Source organism: Phyllostomus hastatus, unplaced genomic scaffold (assembly GCF_019186645.2).
Source record: "Phyllostomus hastatus isolate PE091 unplaced genomic scaffold, TTU_PhHast_1.1 phas_contig_148, whole genome shotgun sequence".
Lineage (NCBI taxonomy): Eukaryota > Metazoa > Chordata > Mammalia > Chiroptera > Phyllostomidae > Phyllostomus > Phyllostomus hastatus.
This window is the reverse complement of record NW_025333607.1, coordinates 6,647,564-6,669,745: the sequence shown is the minus strand read 5'-3', so window position 1 is coordinate 6,669,745 and position 22,182 is coordinate 6,647,564. Positions and strand designations below refer to the sequence as shown.

At 60.5% G+C, this 22,182-nt stretch overlaps 1 protein-coding gene across 1 annotated transcript in view; it reads right to left on the bottom strand.

Annotated features, from left to right (window-relative positions):
- Positions 1-985: 985 nt before the first annotated feature.
- PGBD5 (piggyBac transposable element derived 5) overlaps positions 986-22,182 on the bottom strand; it is a 73,970-nt gene continuing 52,773 nt past the window's right edge. The window contains exons 3-8 of the mRNA XM_045859029.1: positions 21,130-21,264; positions 12,122-12,302; positions 9,069-9,266; positions 3,723-3,828; positions 2,724-2,938; positions 986-2,632 (exon numbers count right to left, since the gene is read on the bottom strand). Coding sequence (XP_045714985.1) covers positions 2,743-2,938; positions 3,723-3,828; positions 9,069-9,266; positions 12,122-12,302; positions 21,130-21,264 — 816 coding nt within the window. The 3' untranslated portion in view covers positions 986-2,632; positions 2,724-2,742. The remainder of the gene's footprint in view (positions 2,633-2,723; positions 2,939-3,722; positions 3,829-9,068; positions 9,267-12,121; positions 12,303-21,129; positions 21,265-22,182) is intronic.

The window sequence follows — 22,182 nt, the reverse complement described above, 5'->3', positions numbered from 1 at the left end:
AGACAGACTTTCAAAGACGGGATGCAGAAGCCGCAGAATGACAAGTGATGGAGCCCAAAGTGGAGCGTCTCAGTGTCCCCAGTAGAGGGAGCAGGCATCTGGGACAGAGTCAGGCTACAGACTCAGGGGCCCGGCAGCAGGGGCTTCGGAGACGGCTTTTTCCAGAGCCCGTCCCGCTTCTGGGGCGGGGCCTGAGGACGGTTCCCGCACTTCCCGCACTTCCCAGGTGGGGGCGCCGTGATCTTGTGGGGGATTCCCTTTCCTTTGGCACCCGACAGGGGAGGCTGTGCTTTCTACCCCCGATGGTTGACCGGTGCGGTGGGGACAGAACCAGGGACGACCTGGCGAGTGGGAAAAGCCTTGAGGAGAGTCTGACTGTGGCATTTTGGAGAACCGTCACTCTGGCCCCTCACCCACAGGGTGGCAGCGGCCTGGGCCCTGAGGACACCATCGGCCTTCAGCGGCTCCCCTGGGCGGGCTGTCCATCTCTCCTGTCACCTGGGGCAACGACAGGCCACGCCTACCTCCCGGGGTCCCTGCAGAGGAGCTGGTGCACGGGCGACACTCCGAGGAAGTGGGCCTTGTCTTTTCACCTTTGTTGCCACGCCTCCCAAACCGTGTCCTGCAGGACAGCAGAGGGAGCCACGTGGGCGGAGGGCGGCGCCAGTGTGGCTCAGCTCCCTCCACCAGCGCGTCACGAGGTGGCTCTCACCCCAACTTCTGGCCCGTGGGGAGATGGTTTTGCCTTTAAACACCCACCAGAGGAGAAGGGATGGAGCTGGCGATTCCGCACGCCGCTGGCTGATGGCAGATACGTGTGCCCGATGTCCCTCCGCGCAGACGCCCCAGCTCAGCCCGAAGAGAGACCCCCTCACGGCGGGATGCTGGGGAGGGTGGGGGCAGGGCCGCGCCCGGTGGCCTTTTAACCAGGTCCCATATATTAACAAAGAATCAACATCTAAATAGACTTTTATTTTTTCTTTTACGTATTTGGACAGAGAAGAAAACTCATCAGCTTTCATTAGTCGCCCTAGAGTGTTGGAAACACATGAAACTCAGAAATAGTGGACCTTGTAGAAAAGCATCACAAATTAAAAATATATTTCTCCACGTGGTAAAAGTGCTTTCCATCCAAGTAAAGGACATGGCAACGGTGTTTCAAAACGCAATTTAAAGTGGGGCCTGCGATCCGCGGCACTGAACGAACGCCGGGGACGAGGGTGGCCGTCACGCACCGGGACACGGGTGACAGGGAGCTGGGGGCATGCTGCCGGCAACACGGCTCACGCGCTGCGTGTGACCACGGGAGGGAGTCCCAAAGCCTGAGTAGAGTAGATGCCACGCGTGTGAAAGTGAGGGGGCGGCGCGAAGTGGGCTGCAGGGGGACCAGGCAACCCCAGAAATGCCCTGTTTCGCGTCTGTGGGGACGGCCGCACAGTGGGAGGCCACCCTGGCTGCGGGCTCCTCCCCTGCAGACCTGGGGGCCAGGGTTCAGAAAGAGCCCCGGACGTCCCGGGGGGGTAACTGGGGCCCTGGCTGCCGGCTGCTCATCGGGTGACCCTTCCCGTCCTGCAGTGAGCAGGCCCCGGGGGAAATCCCACCACCAGACTAGCAGCCCAGGCCCTGTGGGGTCTGCAGTGCCAGCCACACTGCCCCCAGGGCGCGACCTGAGATGGGCAAACAGGGCCAGGTGACTCACTGCACACGGGGGAGGGGGAGGAGATTTAGCAGGTGGTCCTCCCTGGAGACACTTTGCTGCTCGTTTCAGCAACACGACATATTTTCCTAAACAAGTAATTCTGCCCATGACAAGTTCGGTGACGGAGCTAAAGGTGAGTCCCCCTGGGGCCTCGGTGGCTGCAACACGTCTGTTCTGGCGGTGAGCAGCCCCTCCTGGCCCCAGCAGGGGAACACGGCTCGGACCACAGAACCAAGACCACGCACGGCGGTGACTGGGCAAGGCGGGGGAGGAGGGGAGGGGGGACAAAAGGAGGGAGACATCTTCCTTTTACAGAAGATCTTAAGCAACAGTAAGAAAATAACCTGAAGATATATTTAAAAATAAAAAATAGCATCACACTTCACTGCGGTTGTTGGCGTTCTCCCTTTTCCCTGTGCACCCGCCGAGCAGGCCACAGGACCAGGAAGACCTCGTTCCCTCCCAGCACTGGGCCCCTCCCCCATCCGTCACGGCGTTTCCACGGCGCCCCAGGGGCACCGGGACAGTCCGAGCAGCAAACGGCCCATCTCTGCCTGCTTCCGGTCACCTGCAGGTGCGGCGTACAGGTGACCACGTCACACACATCTTGACATCTTCACAAAGCGGCGTTTCCAGCAGGACATGCTGCGGCTCATCCTGTCCCCAGCACCTCTGGTGGCAGGGCCTGGCCAGGTCCCCGGTGCTCAGAGCTGAGGTCTCCTGCAGGCGCCGCGCGGACGGGACGCCCGGCTGGGCGGGACAGGGCTGGCTGGCGGCAGCCCTGGCGGCGTGTGGCACATGGAGTCGGGTGCGGCGCCCCGTCCTTGCGCAGGATCTCCGAGAGGCAGGCGGCCACTCCCCAGGGGGAGGCCATGCTCTTCCTGGGACGGAAACCGGGACAGCCGCCGTCCCCTGGCCAGGTCCGTGGGGTCCCTGCAGAGGTCAAGCAGCGTGTCTCCGGGGCTCTGGGCGGGCAGGTTGGAGCAGCGGGCCCTCTCCCTCCTCGGCCCCCCCCCGCCCTTACCTGGGCCCGGGCCCCGGCATCAGTGGGTCGGAGAGGCGTCCTCCAGGCCCAGCAGCTCCCTCACGAGTCTCTCGCCGAACTGCGCCCGGCTGTACCTCTTCACGTGGTAGGCGTCCGACATCTTGTACAGGATGTAGGCGTTGTTGACGGCGATGCTGACGGCAAACCAGAACACCTGCTGCCAGGTCTTGTTCGGTTTGTGCGAAATGAAATACCTGCAGGGACGCCGGGAGTCAGAGGGGCCGACCCGGGCGGCCGCTGGGCACCCAGTTCACGGCTGAGGGTCCCCAAAGCCTCCTCCGGGTCAGCAGGGGTGGGAACCAGGCTGGGGATGGGGGGTGTCGCTTGGCATGGCTGAGGCTCCGTCACTGAGAGCTTCCCTGAAGACAAAGAAGGTGAGAGCAGCTCCCCTTATAGGGAGGGAGGGGAGGAGACAGGGAGCCAGGGCTTCTGGGGGCTCCGGGAAGGGGGCTCCAGGGGACTCCGCCTGCTCGGGGCCTTCTCAAAGGCTGCGTTCTGTGCACACTGAACTGCTTCCCAAAGGTCAAGTTCGCCCTTCGCTGCAGGCCTCTGCAAAGCGCTCTCTTCTCCCCGAGGGCATGCCTCCTCACCACCCCCCCCTTCCCTGCAGATGGAGGACAGATGTCACCTCAGGGGGCCTTCTCTGTCCCCGAGGGTGAGGACGGTGTGTCCCTCCTGGGCCAACCCAACTTAGGACTCCTCCCTGTGTGGGGTCCTCCATGTATCCCATGTACCCGTCTGTCTCTGCTCCCCGACTTCACAGCGTCTGAGGGTGGGATCCTCCACACTACCCACCTCCTGCACAGAGCAGGTCCCCACACACCACTGCTCAAAATGCCCCTTTCTCCGCATTAACCGCACGGAGCTCAGCAAAGGACCGAGCGTGGAGAAGGGCACAGTGGACGCTGGCTCAGTGTGCGGCTGCAGGCCCCACCCCCAGCCCCCGCCCTGGGGTGGGGGGGCGGAGGGGGCACCTACTTGCTGTATTTGTCGTCGTACTTGCAGATGTAGCTGAGGTGAGCAGCAAATGCCTCCACGGCCAGGGGGCAGGGGATCTCCCCCCTCTTCCTCTTGATGATCACCCCTGTGGGGGAGACAGGGTCAGTCCCCCTCCGACCCGCCTCCTCCCAGAGTGCCTGACGTGGGACTTACAGATGTGCCCGTGTCCACCCTGCGTGGGTGTCCAGATGTGAAGCAGAGAACGGAGGAGGAGGACGGAGGAGAGGAGGGGAGTGGGGGAAGGGGGCAGCGGAGGCTGAGGTCAGGGTGCACAGGAAGTCCCGTCCGCCTGCTCTACCTCCCTCCGCCAAAGAAGGTGGCATTCGAGGCTCCGAGGAACAAGGAGGTACCTCGCCCCCCAGGGTCAGCCCTGTCTGTCATGCCTCCCGGGACTTCCGGGGCCCCTGTGGCCTCAGTGATGGAAAGTACCCTTCGCAGCCCCTGACACTCCGCTCACACACATGCAGTCCATGTCCATCCCGCCACCACACGGAAAGGGGACAGGATCCCAGGGGTGCCGCCAAGCCCAGCCCCTGGCAAGTCCCAGGTCCCGCTGCCAGGGGTGGGAGCCCAGAGCACCCGCTGCAGGGTGCTGTCCTCCAACCCACTCCATGTGCTCAGGTGGCCGGGACTCCCAGGCCGTCCCTCTGCCCACCTCCCCCGGCAGGGTGCGCTGGTGAGGCCAGTGCCCGTGTCCTTCTTGTAAGGGGTCAGTTCAAAGGTCTGGGAAACATCAGCCCCACTGAAATGGACTCCGCTGAAGGAGACACGGCAGGTCCCTTGCAGCACAAGGGGCTTTATCGGGGTGCCCCCTGCCCACCCTTACTGAGAGGGTGGTAGAGATCTCTCTGCACAGGCTGAGTCCTGGGAGGGGAGCTTTCTCTTCTTTTCCTTTCTGCCCCCTGCCCACCAGCACACACTGGGTTTTCACTCTAAAGAACCCCCCAGAGAGCTGGTCAGGGGTTGAGCCGCCTGGGCCCCGCCGCTAGCGGCCTGGCCTCAGAGGCCTGGGGCAGGGCCGGCAGTGCGTTCCTACAGCTGAGGGCCAGCCGTGCCCAGACCAGAGGCCTCCGCCCGGCCCGAGGGCTCTGGGCTCCTCTCTGCCCAAAGAGGCTCTGTCGTCAGGTGATCCGGCCTCAAGGGGGTCTCCCAGGCCGAGCTCCCCAGCAGCCCCAGGTGTCCCGCTGCCTCCAAGGAGGGCTGTCTCTCTCCAGCACTCTTCCTGGGGACACCTGTTCCCTGTCTCTCACCTCAGCCACCCAGCCCCACCTCCCGCCCAGGCCTGGGGGGGAACGTCCCCGCCTCGTCCTCGAGACCCAGGCCTGGCAGGTTCCCCATCCCAGATCCGTTTTAGCTTGTCTGACGTTCAATTCCAGCATCTTCTGGGGCTACGGAGGCCGAGTTAGAGCCCCCCCCACAAGTCCACGCGGGTGTGAGCAGGTCAGACCACCCTGTCAACAAACAAGCCCTGTTTGCTCTGAGTCCCCGCAGTTCTGGGGGGTCGGGCTTCCTCTCCCAGGACAGACCCCAGAGTGGCCGGGTCCCTGGGGCTCCCCAAAACTGCAACTCCGGCCTCCTGGCCTCCGCACGGCCAGGGCGGCAGCTCTGGACGGCCACCGTCCCCACGTGCCCAGCCACGGAGACCGCCTTCCCATTGCTCTCGTTCCTTTTAACTCGACACCCGAGAGTTCAGCTTGGAATCTCAGGAGAGCGGCTTCAGAACCCCGGTGCGCTCCGTGTCCCCGAGCAGTCCCCCAGCTTATAACCCAGGTCACCCTCCTCCGTGGTGACACCTGGCATTTCGAGATAGTGTTCCATCTGAGAAGGGAAAGGTGACTGTCCTGTAATCACCTTTTCTGAGGCCCAAAGGTCTTTAGACAGAGCAGATGCTGACAAGAGGTTACCTGGCGTTTCCTGTCTTTGCTGGTGTCACACCTGGGAGTGACACCCATAGGGCCCGCAGGCCCCTGGGCGGACCCCGTGCCTCTGCAGCTCCGTGTGAACCTGCGTCACAGCTGTGCCCCACGTGACCACCTCTGGGCCACCAGAGGGTTATCTGACCCCGGGTCTTCGACATCCCAGCGGCTCTGTCCACCACCCCCACGGGCTACCTGTGGCTTGGCCGACACCCCGCCGCCCTTCCCTGAGTCTGAAGGAGCCACGAGCCGAGGCGGGGTCCTGGGCAGGCGTCCTGGGGCGAATCCGTCTCCTGACCTCTGAACCCAAAGTGGGCGGGGACTCTGCTCCGGAAATCGGAGGGGGTTTCAGGAGAAAGGCAAAAGACTTAGTCCTAGACATGCGACAATGTATAAGTCTTAAAAAGCCTGTGCACCTGCTCACACTCTCTGGAAGACGCTTCCTGTTTCCTTAGATTCTAGAGAACAATAAACTGAGTCCAAAAATGTTCCTAAACATTTTCTAAAACTGGAAATTCTGTCAGGTTTCAGAAGAGTGTACATGCCACAAACTAAATCTGAGAAAGGGTCTTTAGAACCCATGAGCTCTTACCAGCTGGATGACATTTAAAGTAAGCAGGGAAAGACGATTTATTCAATGAGGGTTCGGGCCCAGCAGTGGGGCTGCCTGGTCAACCAACCCGTGTACTTAATAAAAAATATACAGAAGTTCCCACTGATGCCAAGCACCCAGGTGAATGTAAAGTGGATCACTCTGCAGAGCACAAAGTGCCGTATAAAACGAGCAGATGAACTCACACCTGCCTGTCCACACACATACCACACACACACACACTTGCCTGTCCACACACCATGCACACTCACACCTGCCTGTCCACACACGCCATGCACACACACTCACACCTGCCTGTCCACACACACACACCACATACGTACACTCACACCCACCTTGGGACAGAGCAGAGACACCTAAAGTTTGAGAGCAAAGAACTAGATGAACAGACTTGCGTACTCAGAAATGAAAAACTATTTTTATGTTAAAAATACTAACCAGGGCCCTGGCTGGCATAGCTCAATGGACTGAGTGTGGGCTTCGAACCAAAGTGTTGCAGGTTCGATTCCCAGTCAGGGCACATGCCTGGGTTGCAGGCCATAACCCCCAGCAACCGCACATTGATGTTTCTCTCTCTCTCTTTCTCCCTCCCTTCCCTCTCTAAAAATAAATAAATAAAATCTTTAAAAAATACTAACCACAAATGACAAGAAAAACAAACACAGAAAAATATTTTCTATAGGGCTAAAATTTGCTTCCAAGTCAATAAGACAAAGACCTCACAAGAAAAACCTGAAGAACACGAAGGAAGGAAGGCGGGGCCCCCATGGCCTGTCGCGGCGGCACACACGACCTTTGTCCCCTCCCCAAAGCCGTCAGCACTCAGGCCCCTCGACCCGGACACCCCACCTGCAGACTCATCTTGAGGAAGTGACCGCAGACGCACGCAAAGGTTTGGGTGTGCGGATGCTCACCCCATCACTATCCCCATCACTATTCATGCTGTAAAAAATCAACCACTGACAGGGGCGAGATACAGAAATGATGACAATTAGAATGAAATGCAAGGTGGTTTTAAAACATCGTGGTTTTGCTGTATGCAGAAAGGACAACCCTCTTCATTGAACCAAAAGCCTCAGAGCTGCGGGGGAGGGGCAGGGATTTCCAGGGGGAGGAGCAGGGGGCCCCTCAGCCCTCCAGTGGGGAGTCTCCGCCCCCAGCCCTTTCCTCCATCCCCCCAACCCCCCATCCCAGGTACCCACACTCCCCCGGGGACCACGCCCAGGGCCCCAGAGGAGCCCTGGTCCTCCGGGTGAGTGTGTGGCGATGCTGTGGGCACACTGCAGGTTTAGGGACGTTATGATTCACAAGTCCTTTAGGAAGGGAAACTCTAAGTGAATTCCACACAAACACGAAGTTGCAGTGTATTTAAAAATCAGCTCTTCTTCCCCATCAATGTCCTCCTTACTTGTTCCCTTGATTTAAGGGGCCTAACCCTTGATATTGTGGCTTTAAGACCTGTCCTCTGAAGTCCTACTGCGCGCTGCTTCCCAGCCTCCCCAGATGTAGTCTTCCCTCTGTTACCCTGTGCCACCCAGCTCAGGAAGTGCCATGTCCTGCTTTGGGACATATTTTCTGAGATTAGCACTTACGACAGTTTGGTGAGAAGCAGCCCCTGCACCCTGCTCCCCAATGGGTCCCTAAAATCGTCCTTGCCCTGCACCAGCCCCCAACCCGTAGAATAAGAGCCCAATTCAAATGCTCGCCTTCAGCTCCCAAGGTCACTTCCAAGCACTCCCTCTAAGTGCCCTTGACGGAGCTCACGAGAGCGGTCCCACACCCTCTAACCTTGCGGGACACAAAGACGCCCGTGTGCTCAGTCCCGTAATCGTCTGGTCACTTCTGTGTGTGTGTGGGGGGGGCGGTAAGGAATGGGAAAAAATGACAACAGACATTAAACACCCCCCACATACACACACAGCACATACACATGCATATACCACACACACCACACACATGCATCACACAATGCACATGCCACACACACACCAACGTGACACACACATCCTGCATGCATGCACACACCACACACATGCACACACATCCCACAATGCACATGCCACACACATACCAATGTGACACACATATCCTGCATGCATGCACACACCAAACCCACACCACGCACACACCACGCATGTGCGCGTGCACACAACTGAGCCCCTCGGCGGGGCCCCCTCAGGAGGGACGAGGAAGGAGCCCTGACAGGAAGGAGCACGGGGACTTTTCAAACACACTGCCCGGCTGTAAATATTTTTGTGACGTGTCCCTGAGTCATTTCAGTCGCCTTTTCAGCAGTTTAGTAACGTCTTAGCTGTGGTTACTTTAAATGGAGACTCCTTGCTAAATAAACCCTCTGTTAGCGATGGACTTTCAATCACAAGGAAAATTAACGACAAGGTCAACTGAAAACCCGAAAATTCCAGAGCAAGCGGTTAATTTCGAAGGTGGAAACGGAAAGACAAGAACAGCTGACTTTCCCTCTCCACCGGAATGGATTTGGACAGAATGCTGGGTGGTAGTGATGATGTAAGGCCATGCAAACACGGCCAGGCACCGGACCCCACGTCTGCCGGGGGGAGCTGCAGGAGGGAGGCGGCCCCGGGCCCCTGCAGATCCCACCATCGCTGCTTCTCCAGACAGCTGGCTCGGGGCCGAGCTACAGCCTGCAGCCTGGCCCCCTCGTGGGACAGGGCGGGCGGGACCCCAGTGCTGCGGACGAACAGGACCTGACTCACCCTCCCTGCGTCTCGCTCACGCTCACCCAACCCCCCACGCACACACGGCGGGGGTCCCCACCTTGCTGCACCGGCGAGTAGGCGTTGGTGAGGAAGCGGAAGTGCCCCTTGTTGTACCAGCAGATCAGAGACATGTTGCCCTTCATCTTGATGCGGTGCTGGCCCCGGGCGGGCGGCGTGGCCGGGTTGGTCAGCATGGACAGGGGCAGCCCAGTGCAGTCGCTCTTCCTGGAGCTGAGCAGGCCGCAGCAGTAAATCCCTGGTGGGGACAGGGACACAAAACGGCACGGGTGTCATCGGAGACCCTAGAGGCCCCCCGGCCACGGGAATGCTGGGGGACAGGAGGGGACTGCCCGTCTGAGACCGGGGTGCGGGAGACCGGCCCTGTAGAAGTTCCTCTGGGAGAGACTGCTGATGTCTGGGCCTCCTCTCCCAGACGCGAAGTCTCCCCAGAACGTGCGCAGTCTGCGGGAGGCTACGTGTAAGACCGTGACGTATGCAAGAAAGCAACAGTACACAGGAGCTCTCACTGCCAGAGCGCCCACTAAACAGGTGCACCTGCCATTCCTTCCGCTTCTAGAAACTTCCGGACTCCCGTTGTCACCCCGCACCACAGAAGAGGAACTGCCGCCCGCCCCATGGCTGGAGGGCAACGCTGAGCTCCAAACCCGGCCACGGTTAAGTCACCCTAACACCGTCACCAAGACCTGACCGGCCGAGGGCCCGCCCTGTCCTGTCAGCACGGCACCCAGGGGCCCCATCCCCTTGGGTGGGAGAGAAGTCAAACCCAGCAGAGGGAGGAGTCCCAGACAACATGCACTGAGCCCGCGCCCGCCTGTGAGCCCAAAGAGCAGAGCGGGAGGAGGAGACTCCTGAGGGAGAAGGGCCTGAGCGTGGCCCCTAAGCCCCAGAAGGTCCCGTGGGGGCGGGACTGTGGACGGAGACCAGTAGGAACAGGAGGGCCCTGAGTTCCGCCTTGGGCTCCAGGCCCTTCTCCGTCCCCCTGCTCAGGGGCCCGGTGGGCCAGGCGGCCACAGACGGCCGTGGGAAAGTCTCCCTCCTCCCCAAAGCCTGTGTCCTCAGTCTGGGTGCCAGGAGGTGACACTCTGACTGACCACCTGGGGACAGTCCTGTCCTTTACTCTCCTCTCCGCCCACTGGAGGCCGACACAGTGTTGTTCCCATCAGCGCCCGTCACTGACCCCCACCCCAGGCCGGAGGACTCGGGGGGTTCCTTTCCTCCCTGAGCAGCAACAGTGTCCGGGGGGAGACTCCCAGCGGTTGGGGTCCCAAAGGGAGAGGGCGCCCTGCGGCTTGATCCTCTGCAGACAGAACTACCCAGACTGCTCCGCCCCCCAGACTGAAGAAGAGGAGTGTGTTTTCAAATCCGGGAGGAAGACTCGCCGCAGCAGGCGAGGACGTTCCGCACCGCCCACCTGCACTGGGGGCGCGCCAGCTGCCTCTTCCCTCGGTGGGGGGAGAAGAAAGAAAGCCCAGCGGCAGCCAAGTCGTCCTGAACCTGTCCCTTTGTGGAAACAGCAGTTATTTCATAAACATGTTCACTGGCTGTAAACCATGTGCGCCCAAGCAGGGGCCACTGGAGGCTCCAGTAGGGCTCCCCCTGCAGTGTGGACCTGGAATTACAATCTCCTGGGGAGACAGCAGACCAAGGAGGCCAGCGTCCTGGGGTGAGGGCAGCCGTCAGCACGGCCACTGCGGACGGAGGATCACCACCCCAGGTGCTCACATCGCAGGTGAGGCCCATGGGGTCCCAGGAAGGGCCCACAGCTTTAGGTGCTTCTAAAAAACAGGCAATGGAATCTTTGCCCACTCTTAGAAAACCTCACCTCCCGAGTCTATTTTCTCACTGGAAGACTCTCCTCCAACCTCCCCCAGCCTCCTGAGCTGGCAGGCGACCCCTTCCCCCGAGAACCACAGGTGGCCCGTGGTGGTCCTGTGGCGTCCTCAGCCGCACCACGCCGGCCCGCCCCGGCACACGTGTGCCAGCCGGCAGGAGCGCACGGTCCTGGGCTGCTGCTCGCCGAGGCTGCCGGGTCCCGGAGCTGTCAGCTCCCTCTCACTCGCGCGTCTTTCATTCTAAGGCCAGATGTCTGGTCTGTGGCTAAGCAGTGGGTCTGCAGTTCGGCGGCTCCCACAGCTGAGCGGGGGCTTTTCGTGTTTCTCCTGAGCAGGCTAGACAGACATCCCCATGTGCAGGACGAGGCAAAGGCAAACGCCACCACCAGGCTTCCTGACTTGGCCCAGACCTGTCGCTCCAGCTCCTGTTTCTGCCAGAGCCGCAGAAGGCCGGCCCATCTTTGCCAAAAATGGCCCGGGCATCTCAGCACACAGGGAAGACCTTCCCGAGGCCGGCTGTACCGCACCTGCGTCGATCCACATGATTGTCTGCAGCATCTACCCGTCTGCCGACTGCACGGGCCCCGTTACAGATGGGGCTGAGTTCAGACTCCCTAGCAACCTGGGAGGGGCTGTGCCCCGTGCGACAGGCTGAGTGTGTGTGCCCCCCAACCCCAAACTCCTGCGCCAAAACCTTAATGCCCAACGTGGTGTAGGGGCATTAGGAAGTGGGGCGTTTGGGAGGGGCTTTGCTCATGAGCATGCCACCTGCAGGACGGGACTGGCACCACCCAGACCGCCCCCACCCTGCCACCACCTGAGGACAGAGACGGCACCCTCTAGGACCAGGAAGGGGACCCTCAGCCGACCGCGCTGGCGCCCTGGTCCTGGACCTCCAGCCTCCAGAACGGTGTGCAATGAATGGCCGTTGGTCATAGGCCACCTGCTCTGCGGCAGCTCGTGCCGGCAGCTCGAGCGGACCAGGACACAAACAGACTCCTTCCACCGCCTCACAGCAAGGACACAAGGAAACGTGCCCTGACGCCTGCGCAGAGCTCTGTGCTGACGCGTCCCCCAGACCGAGAGCCGGTGGCCGGGTCCCTGGGGCCCAGGGTCGCAGTGCCCACTGCAGGCTTGGGTGCCCCGTTCCCTGGGGGAAGGCCTCCTCGCCATGGTCTGTGCTGGCCACCACACTCTGGCACCCCCGGCCCCTCCCGCCACCTCCCAGGGCAGGGGGCTGGGCTCGCCCCCGACAAACCTTGCTTTTCGAACTCTTCGAACAGGGTCAGGCTGGTGATGCTGGGCCCCGTGAAGATGATGTAGTTCTTGCCGGCCGCGTTCCGGCACAGGCTCCGGGCCACCATGCCGTGCAGCTGGGGCTTGTTCTTCAGCGCGTCCAGCCCGTCGGGGCCCCCGCCTTCCTTCAGGTGGACGTAAATCTTGAACAGAAACACACACAGCGGTCAGCGGGCTCCTGGCGCGGCTCCCATCCTTCCCCTTTGCTTCTCTGCGCCCCAATCCGAGCCAGCCTCCCGGGGTCCCCGGCCGTGAGGGGCACGGGCTACAGAGGAGGGGCTCACGGAGAAGTGACAGGGAGGCAGGAGGGGCCAGAAGAGGGGAGGAAATGGGGTAGAACTGTCAGAAAGGAGGAACCAGTCCAGGAGGTCCCACAGCCTGGCGGAGGAACAGCGACTAGATTTGGTACTTGAGTCAAGGTCACATGGCCGAGGCAGACTGGAACCAGAAACCCTGCTCCTGGTTATGATACTGCGGAACATCCAGCGCAACGAATAATCTCTACGTTAACGCACACGGCGGTCCTCTCCTCACACACCTGGAGGCCCCTGCTGGGGTTTGCCGTTTCTGTACAGAAATCCCCGCTCACAGGTAGAAATGCCGGGCACATGCTGGCTTTTTGCTGCATAAGAAACTGTCACACACTTAGAGGCTGAAAGGACACCCGCTTATTGGCAGAGCTCTGCGCGGGTGTGTCTGGGACTCCTGGCATCCGGGACAGTCCCGGTCCAAGGCTGTTACTGTTAGTTCGCGCTGCATTAAGCACCCGCAAGGAGGGAGGAGCAGGCGCGGCCCGCCTCTCGCTCTCCTGGGGAGAACACGCTTCCCCCGAGCCAATGGCATGCAGTCGCATTGCAGGGCCGTCTCAGTTTGCCCACAGGAGCGCGTCTGAGCACGGCACTTCCCCAGGCTCCAGCCGGTCCCCTCCCGTCTCAGACCCACAGACTGCGGCTGGAGGGACTCAGAGCTCTCTGGTTCCTCCTGGGAAATCTGCAGGACGGCTGAGGTCCACAGCGGCAGCCATGAGAGTCCAGAGAGGGTTCCCAACTAGTGGCGCTCAGAACTCCCCAATAGTGAGTTTCTTTTTAAAATCAAGATAAAGTAAGATCTACGTTACACAGGTAACGTAAAAACCTAGCAACCTCAAAAGTCCCAGCCAAGGGGCACAATTCACAAGGAAGCATTCACGGGCCGTGCAAACCGGGCTTGGCCTGGCGGCCCCTCGCCCAGCATCCCGCTGCCCTGCCTCTGCTCTGACCGAGTGACTTCGGCTGGTCCAGGGTGTCGACTGCATGAGTACACCTATCACCCCGTAAGAAACATCAGGACTCCCAACGCAATCTCCTCCCAACTGCCACAGCTGCTGAGGATGCGCGAATAGCTGCTGTGTGCAGAGTGGATCTGGGCGAGGCCACATCCCTGCACACACACACACACTCACACACTCAGACACACGCGGGCTGCACGTTCTGTCAGAACTCCCGGGAGCACTGCTAAAGGAGACGCCCTTCACTTCCCTGCATGGCTGCTGGCCGGTCTGCTCTGCGGAAAGTCCTCTGCCCCCACACCCCCCACACCCCCGCCCCCGCACGACTAGGGAGAGCAGCATGGCGCTGAACACCGCCCGTCCCTGGGTGCTCGGAATCTGCCGCAGATGCTTCTACCATCTGAGCCACGAGCTGGTTTGACCAGCGTCTTTAAGGCAGAAAATCGTGTCTTTCAGTTGCCAAGCTTTTCACTTTTCCTAAAACCAGTTTTACGGGCTACGAATGATTGGCTTTGAGATGCCTAGATGCAGACCGTGAGGGGAGAGAAGTTTTCGGTGGGAGATCACACTTGGCACCAGGATGGGGTCACCAGCAGAGTGTATTTCACGGTCACGTCCTAACAGACAGAACCTTACGCGGTGGGGGCTACCGTGGCAATGCCTGGGGGCGCGGGTCACACACAACTGCGGTCTCAGCCTTACTGCTCGCGTGCCCCGAGACCCCGAGAGCGGCCTGGCTCCGTCTCCCTCGCCCCACCCCCGTCTGTCGGAAAACACCCACGACAGCTGCGACACTGAAGGTCCTTCAGAGATGCCAGCTGAGACTCCCACAAAGCTGTCACTGGGCCTTTGGTGCCCCCTCCCCACCCCCCACGTCTTCGGGGAAAACCTGTTCTTTCAGAACAGAAGAGAGTCATCGGGCTTTGGGCACATCTGGGGTCGGGCAAGTCACTCCTTAGGGACTGTCATCCTTGGCTTGAACGTTCTGCTTGCTAGCTGTGGGGGCAGCAGGTGGAGGGGGCACTTCCAGCCGGAGGCACAGCGCAAGAGTGACCATCTCACCGAAATGACGTACAACAAGCTCACGGAGGTGTGCGGGGCTGCGGCCTGGGACACCTGGGGGCCGCTCACGGGAACTGCAAAACTTAAGTGGCGCTCGCTTGCCGTGAGAGCAGCGAGTCCCCCCCAAGGAGACAGCGGGCAGTGGGTGAGCGCTGGGGCCGGTGGGCATGGCGCTGTCACCCACCGGCCTGAGTGCTCTGGGGCAAGTTACTCAGTGGCTCTGAGCACCAACGTCCTGACTTGCAAGGATAAGAACACTACGCACCCGGCAAGGCCCTCGACTTTGAGTGGAAGTTGCGTACGGAGAAATGGCTTTTTAATGGCGAAACCCCAGACTGGACGAGACTCGTGTGGCCAGTTTGGTGTGAATCGGCTAACGCCGAGCACACTGAAAACCCCAGCTCCTCGGTCACACTCGTCACATCCCGAGTACTCGACAGCCACCGCGACCAGTGGCCACCGCGGTGCAGCTGCAGACACCGGGCGTCCGTCCCCGTCAGCTCTGCGGGGCGGCGGGGCTCTGCGCCTTCCGGGACCCCTCGGCCTGGTTTTCCAGCCCAGTCCCCAAGCCACCGCCGCACGATGACACTCACTGCTGGTCCTCTCACGCTGCCCCTTAACCTCGGCCACGGCCAGGCAGGGCCGGTGCCTGGGGACCGTTCTCTGCCCTCCCTTCCCCAGCGGCTCCTTCAGCACCAACGGCCGAGCGAGACCTCTGCTTCCGCTCCACCGCAGCTCAAGTCCCAGTGGGGCTGTCCTTCCAAGTGACAGGCTGGCGGGGGCGAGGGGGCTGCCTTCCTGTGAGCTCCTCGCACCCACCCACGTCGGGGCGGTCACGGATTCTAGGTCCTTGGGGCGAGGGCCAGGGTTTATAATCTGAGCCAGTCACTGCCCGGCTCACTTCTACGGGCGCTTAGTAGCACTTGATTGTCGCCCCTGAATCCCTATGTGGTCAATTGTGGGCAAATTACCCCATTCAAAAGACTGAGGAAGAGACTGGTTCTCAGCTGCCTCCTCCGAGACACCCGGGGAAGCCCGTGACAGATGTCCTGTACCCCCGCCGATTCCATCCTGTGACATAACCGCGTCCAACCTGGAAAAAACTAGAGCTGGCGCCCTGGCCACCGCACAACTGAGCAGATGGACCAATACGGGCCCTGCCCGCGTGCGACTCCACAAGCAACATTCACTCTAGTTCACGAATTCCACTCCGAGCCTCACTTTCCAAGCTCATCCAGTTAGTTACGGATCAGGAGCGACAGATTTCTTTCACGTAGTGAATAAGAAAAGGTTCAAAGTCAAATAAACAAAAACTTCATTGCCTATTCCTTGGGTTCTTTCAACATAAAAAGTGTGTCTCACAATGAGGGAGATCAGTGACAGCTGACGCAAGAACACCAACCAACAGCAGTGAACTTGGGTGAGAACCAGACACTGGATCTTATATCCAGGGAGAAAAATTCTCTCCCTGGGGGAGAACACAGCCTACTGGTTAAGGCTCTGGGGTCAGAAAGCCTGGGTCAGATCGTCTATCGCTTTGTGGCTGAGACTTCAGGCAAAGGAGCTCACCTCTGTGTGCCTCGGTTTCCCTCTATGAAGTAGAAGCAGAACACGGCTCGCTCATAACGGCGTTGTGGAAATGAACAGTGTGCGGAGGGAGCCAGGCACCCCACGGCTGTCAATGATCCTTTTCTGAACCCCGGAAGCCACGGATGGGGGACTCACAGATGGGAGTCGAGGGAGGAGAGGAGCTTCCAGGTCAGCTGGTCCAGCGGCACGGGGCAGGGACCTCGTTCAGAGCGCCCCTGGAGGACACCCACCTGGGCGCTGCTGGACGCGCTGAGTGCACACTCGGGGGTAGAGCACGCGGGAGTTCCCGTTTCAATCCCGGCTGCTGAAGCCCCACCCCCTCCAGAGCAGGTCGCCTCACTGAGCGAGCAACGGCGGTGGCCATGGGCGTGGTTCTGCCCCGCTCCACACGACAGCCACTCAGCCCCCTGGGCCGGGTCTGTCTTTCTTCAGCGGAGCATCCCCATGTCCCTTACGGCTCCCCCTCGGGGCGCTCACTGGCCCCTGCTCCCCTGCCAGCATCCCTCCCCCGCTGGGAACCCAGGAGGCAGGCGGCCCCGTTCGGCACATTCAAGCAGGAGGAACCTGCCTTCGTGGCTTGCATGAGTTTCCTTGTTGTTGAAATTAGTGGGCCCTTTTCTTTGCTCCCAAAGACTCTCGGGGCTCCGTGGAGTCACCAGGCACCAACACGTGAACTGAACTGTGGAGTTTGCTCCCACTGGATTCTCAATCTCTGTGACACTTTGTACAGACAGAACAACGGTCCCTCCAGACGACGGTCTCCTTTCGACCCCACAAGAAAGGCCGCAGGGTTTCCAAGAAGTGCAGCCTCAGCACCTCAGACGAAGGAGTTTTATCCTCTCCACTACACACCTTTCCCCGAGGACCAGAAGTTTCATCTCCCGTGTGATTCTCTCCTTCCATTCCTCCTCAGCGACCAAGGGAGGCTGCAGAGGAGGGGACAGGCAGGGACCCTGGCTAGCTCTCCTTAGACACCCTCTGCAAACAGAGCTGCAGGGTGTGCTGGGGTTGGGGACAGATCCTGGCAGGCCTGCGACATAGACCAGGACGTCTCGAGTGCACCGTACGCATCTGACCTGGGGATGGCAGTGGTCACGACGCCAGGAAAAGAAGGCACCAGCCGCGGTCTCAGGCAGCACAATGTGTTCGTGCCCGAGACGCAGGAACATCTCAGGAGCGCCAGAGCCTCGCTGTGTAAGCGACCCCCAGCCTGTGGCTCCGCTGCTACCAAACCCAGAGTCAGAGCCTGAAGACCCTCCACGAGACGGCTGACGTGCATGCCCAGGGTGGGCCCGTCGGCGGGGAAAGGCGCCTTCATCAGCCCCGATGATTTCCAGTGTGGGCAGAAACACCCCGCAGGCCACCCGGTTCTCCGGAAGGGGGCCCTCAGAGGCGGCTCACAGGACACTCCACGTGGACATCCGTGCTCCAAATACAGTAATGCGCTCCGACGTGCCCGCTCCTGAGCTGGTGGCTGTGCGTCTCCTCCACCCTCGCGGAGGGGCCCCGGGGGCTGGGCTGGCAGGCTGGGGGAGGGGCCAGCAGCCCTTTGGCTCTGATTTCTGCTCGGACGTCTGTCAGACTTGAGATTTGGGGTAAATGGCGTAAACACTGGGAGCTCCCGTCTCCCCACGTGCAAAGGAAGCACAGCAAGACACTCCTGGAGGGCTGCATGGTGCTCCGTGGGCGTGTCCGTGTCTGGCCTGCGGTGAGTGACACTGGCTACTGTCCTATCCCCCCAGCCCCTGCAGTCACAGGTCACCCCCTTCCCTAGCACATCGCATGTCCTGTCCTGTGCACCCTGGGGGGCTTTCCCCAGCCCACAGGTGGCCCCCTTCAGCCCATGACACTCCACACACAGCTCTGGTCCTGCACCCACCACACTGTGGATGAATATGTTCAATGCCTCTGTCTCTCCTGCCAGCCAGGCAGCGAGGGCTCCGTTTACCTCTGGGTCTTCAAGGCCAAGGATGACGCTAACTCCATGACAGTGTGGTTAAAAAACCACTTGTACATAGGGTTTTGTTGGCAGAGTTCTTACCCTCCTACCTATTTTGTAAATCCCTCAGTAACAGGAACCTGTCTTGGACTTCAATTATTAAAAAGAAAAAAGACCCCCCCCCGCAAAAAACCAGAAAGCCCTCTAGGCTCTGGAAAGGTGAAGCTGAAGACGCCACCGTCCCGCCCCCTAGCTCAGAATCTGGGGCGAGTGCTGGCGGGGAGCCTGAGAAACAGCCGGGCCACGCAGGCCGGGTGGGCGCCGGGAAATCCCCCCGCAGCAGAACCAACGGGATGGAGGTATATTGAGACCGACCGACTGACTCTTCCGTCCATGGCCAGACGTTTGTTTTAAGGAACGGCTCACGTGATTAAGGAGGCTGGTAAATGCAAAACCCGCAGGGCGGGCCAGCAGCCTGGAGGCCCAGGGGAGGGTTGCAGTTCAGACCCAAAGGCAGCCTGCTGGCGGAAGTCCCTCTTCCTGGGGGCCTTGGTCTCCTTCCGCTGAGGCTTCAATGGATCGCATGAGGCCCCCCTCACTCTGGAGGGTCGCTGCTGTGCTCAGAGCCCACCGATGTACGTGGAAATCTCACCTAAAACAACGGTTTCAAAGAAACACCCGAAATAATGGTTGACCACGTGTCTAGGTGCCGTGGCCTGGCCAAGCGGACACCCGAAGTGAACGAGCACACCCTGAGGCCTGCTGTCAGTCGGGGGCAAAGCCGGAAAGTCCGGGCTGGCGGGGAGTGAGGGCGAGCCGGCACAGCACAGGGAGAGCTGGCCCCCGTCCCTTTGCGGCTTAGCAACCGGGCTTCTCCAGCGAAAAGTCATTGAGAAGAAGAATGGATTTGACGAACTAGAACGAAAGAGGTGTTCGTGGGTGTACAACCCACGTGTGACGCTTACAGAGAGAAGAGCAGACGCTGGCAGTGGGAGGGGCCTCCCTGGCGCGTTTACCCCAGCCCTTCACGCTGCAGACAGGACACGGCCACCTGGGCAATTCTGGGGACCGGCTACGGTCGCACGGGAAGCAGCAGGCGTGCGGACTGCTGCTGCCCCTCAGGACCAGGGAGGGGAGGGGTGACCGGGGTCCCAGGACGGAAGCAGCATCACCCGTGCAAGCCTGAGCCGCCTCATCCGGGAAACCTTCCCTCACAGGCCGACAGATTCGGGAGAGGCAGGTGTGACGGCTCCATCCTGTGTCTCATGCCCCCGTCCTTGCCCACGCGGCTCCCTTTCAGACCAGGATCAGGACCTGGAGAGCCCAGAGGGGCGTGACACTGAAAAGACAACTGTCCCCAGGCCATGCTGCTCCTTCTTAGTGTCTCCTGGCTCCTCCCCGGCACGGGTGCCCTCCCTGCTTTGCTGCCCACCAGCGGCACCTTCAGCGGGACCACCCAGGGGCAAAGAGGTGGCCTGGAGGCAGGGAGGCTCCCCAACACCCCCGTTGGCGGACAGCCTGCAGCTGCGCACAGGTGTGTGATGTCGGCCCCGGCGACCACGGAGAGCCAGGACTGCTTCCGACTGGGGTCTGCCAGCTCCGACTGGCTGCTCAGGGCAAACTCGCACGCTGCTGCAAAGCCTCCTAGAATCAGAGTTTCACAAATGAAAGGAAACGTGGAGGTGCCAACCCAAGCGTTTTGTCGGTAGGGCTTTATTTTGCAGGTAGGGTTTGATAGGTTTTGTAGACGCTGGGAAGAGCCCGCACTGAGAGAGGGAGGTGGGGCCTAGCCGGGTAAAAGACAGGTTTCGCAGCTGGCGCTCCAGCGCTGAGTTCCACCCCTGCCAAGGGGGCGAGACTTCTGGCTCCTGGGCAAGTTTCCGGCGCGAAGGAACGGTGCTGGGTGTGCACAGAACCTGCACTCGAACTCGGACCCAAACGCCACGCAGCGTTGCCTGGCACAGCGCCGCGGGCGACAGGCACTCCGAGGTGCTTATTCGCACAGTGTCTGTTCCTCGGGAGGGGCTCTATATGAAGTGAACCCGACTCCCGTCCCCATGGAGGGTCCCTGCAAAGGACACTACAGAGGTGGCAGGGGTCACTGGAAGCTCGGAGTGAATCAGCTCTGGGACAGGTCCGCCCTGGCAACTGCTGGACATCTGTGCACCAGCTGCCTCGGGCCGGGGTCCGGCAGGAGGCCCTGGCCCAGCCCAAACTAAAGGCCACCAGGTCCGCAGGCGGCAGGCGGACGGTGCCTCTGAGCAGAGACAGCTACCTAGAACGTGCACTTGGCTTGCTGCAGCTCTGAGCGAACGGGGTGCGGAGCTGCTTGGCCGAGTCTTCCTGGGGATCCATGTCCAGCTCTGGGGGAGGGGAGCGCCGAACCCCCGTGCCTTGGACCTGGGGCTGCAGCCAGGCAAGGGCACCGAGGCGGGCTCAGCTGTGACCGGTGGGGCAGGTGCCGGGCGGCAGCAGGACAGGAGAAGCCATCACGGCGTGCCGCCTCTGGTTGTCACCACCCCCACCTTCTCCTTCTGAGCCCCGCACCCCGGTTAGCTCAGACCCTAACACAGGTCCTGCAGCAGAGCCCGGCCGGCTCTCAGAAAACGCGCGCCTGAGTCCACCGGGAGCGACCGGAGCAAGGCTCGGAGGGCCACGCTCCTGACGGGGCTGCTTTCACCCGCAGGCTGGGGCTGGGGCTGGGGCTGGGGCTGTGTGGAGGGCGTTCTCAGCACCAGAGGGCAGGACCAGGGCCTGGCAAGACTGGGGCCTCCTGGACCCACCACAAGTGCACTCTCAGGAGAGATGGCGGTCACCCGTTCCACCCCATCATTGTGGTGAAGAGGGCTGACCCTGTAAGGGCCCGAGTCTTGATCAGTGTTCACTGAGGCTATTTAATCGAGAGGCTGGACTGGGTAGAAAGAACATGTAGGGGGCAGTGCCGGCTACCCCAGGGCCCCAGGGTGGAGGGGAGCGGCCCAGCCCCAGTCTCAGCTGGAATATCCGGGTGACACACAGTAAAGGGCGGGTGAGCCGTTTATCAGCCACCCCGCTGAGCCAAGGCCCTGGCCCCTCCCCCGGCCCCTGGCCCCTCCCCCGGCCCCGGGCTCACCTGGATGATGAAGCCAGTGGACGAGCACTGCCGGACCCACAGGCTGAATTTCCGCTTTTTCCTCTTGCGCAGTTCCCGCTCCGTGCACGTGGCAATGAACACAGGGTCTTCGTCAATCAGGGGTTCGTGTAGCACCTGCCGGGAAAGTGGCAGCAGAGTTCTCACGGAAAGCCGTGCGAGCTCCGGGGGTCACCAGATGCGGGCTCAAACCTTGCCTCCGCCTTTGACCAGCTGTGTGACCTCGGCTGAGTTACTCTACCTCTCTGATCCCGACTCTCCTCCCCTACTACAGAGCAACATCAGCGTCTACACCAGAGTTCTGGGGAAGCGTAAGTAAGCACCTGGGTGCCAAGCACCTAGCACAGGCCCTGGCGTGTGACAGGTGTTGGGTAAATGGAAAACTGTCTGTCACTTGGTAGAGGGATCACCAGGCCCCGCCCTCTCCCTGGTCACGCCTGGGGGCAGGCACCCACTTCTTCTCACGAAAGACCTTTCCACTCCCAGATGACAGCTTTGAATGTTACAAAGTTCTCTCCCCCACTCAAAATTTACTTGCATTTAACTCACACCTGTTGCTCCGACCTCTGCCCTGTAAGAAACAAAGAAACAGACAAACAAACCCCCCACATACTATCCGTTTAGGTATTCAAGATTCCAGATAGTGCTCACGCTGGCCTGCCACCTGCTTTCCCGGTTCCCGAAATGACGCAGTTCCCTCGGGCTCTGGGTCACCATGTTCTCTCGACATGGGATCCCAAGGCGATTTCAAAAATCATTTTTATAATTTAGCTTCTTGATAACAGAGCTAGAAGACATTTTCAGTGACAAGGCAATAAAGTAAAAAGAAATAGCATTTGAAAAACAGGCTCCAAGGGGTGGCCGAAGTTTTGTCTCTTCAAGGTAAACTTCTTGGGGAGACTTCTGGGTAAACTTTAGGACCCTGCTCCACTCACTGCCCACCACCCCCGATCCGACTTCACACTTAATTATGAATTGGTGTGTGTGTGTGTGTAGCTCGCTGAAATGGAGAGTGTAGGAAATGACAGGGTTCCA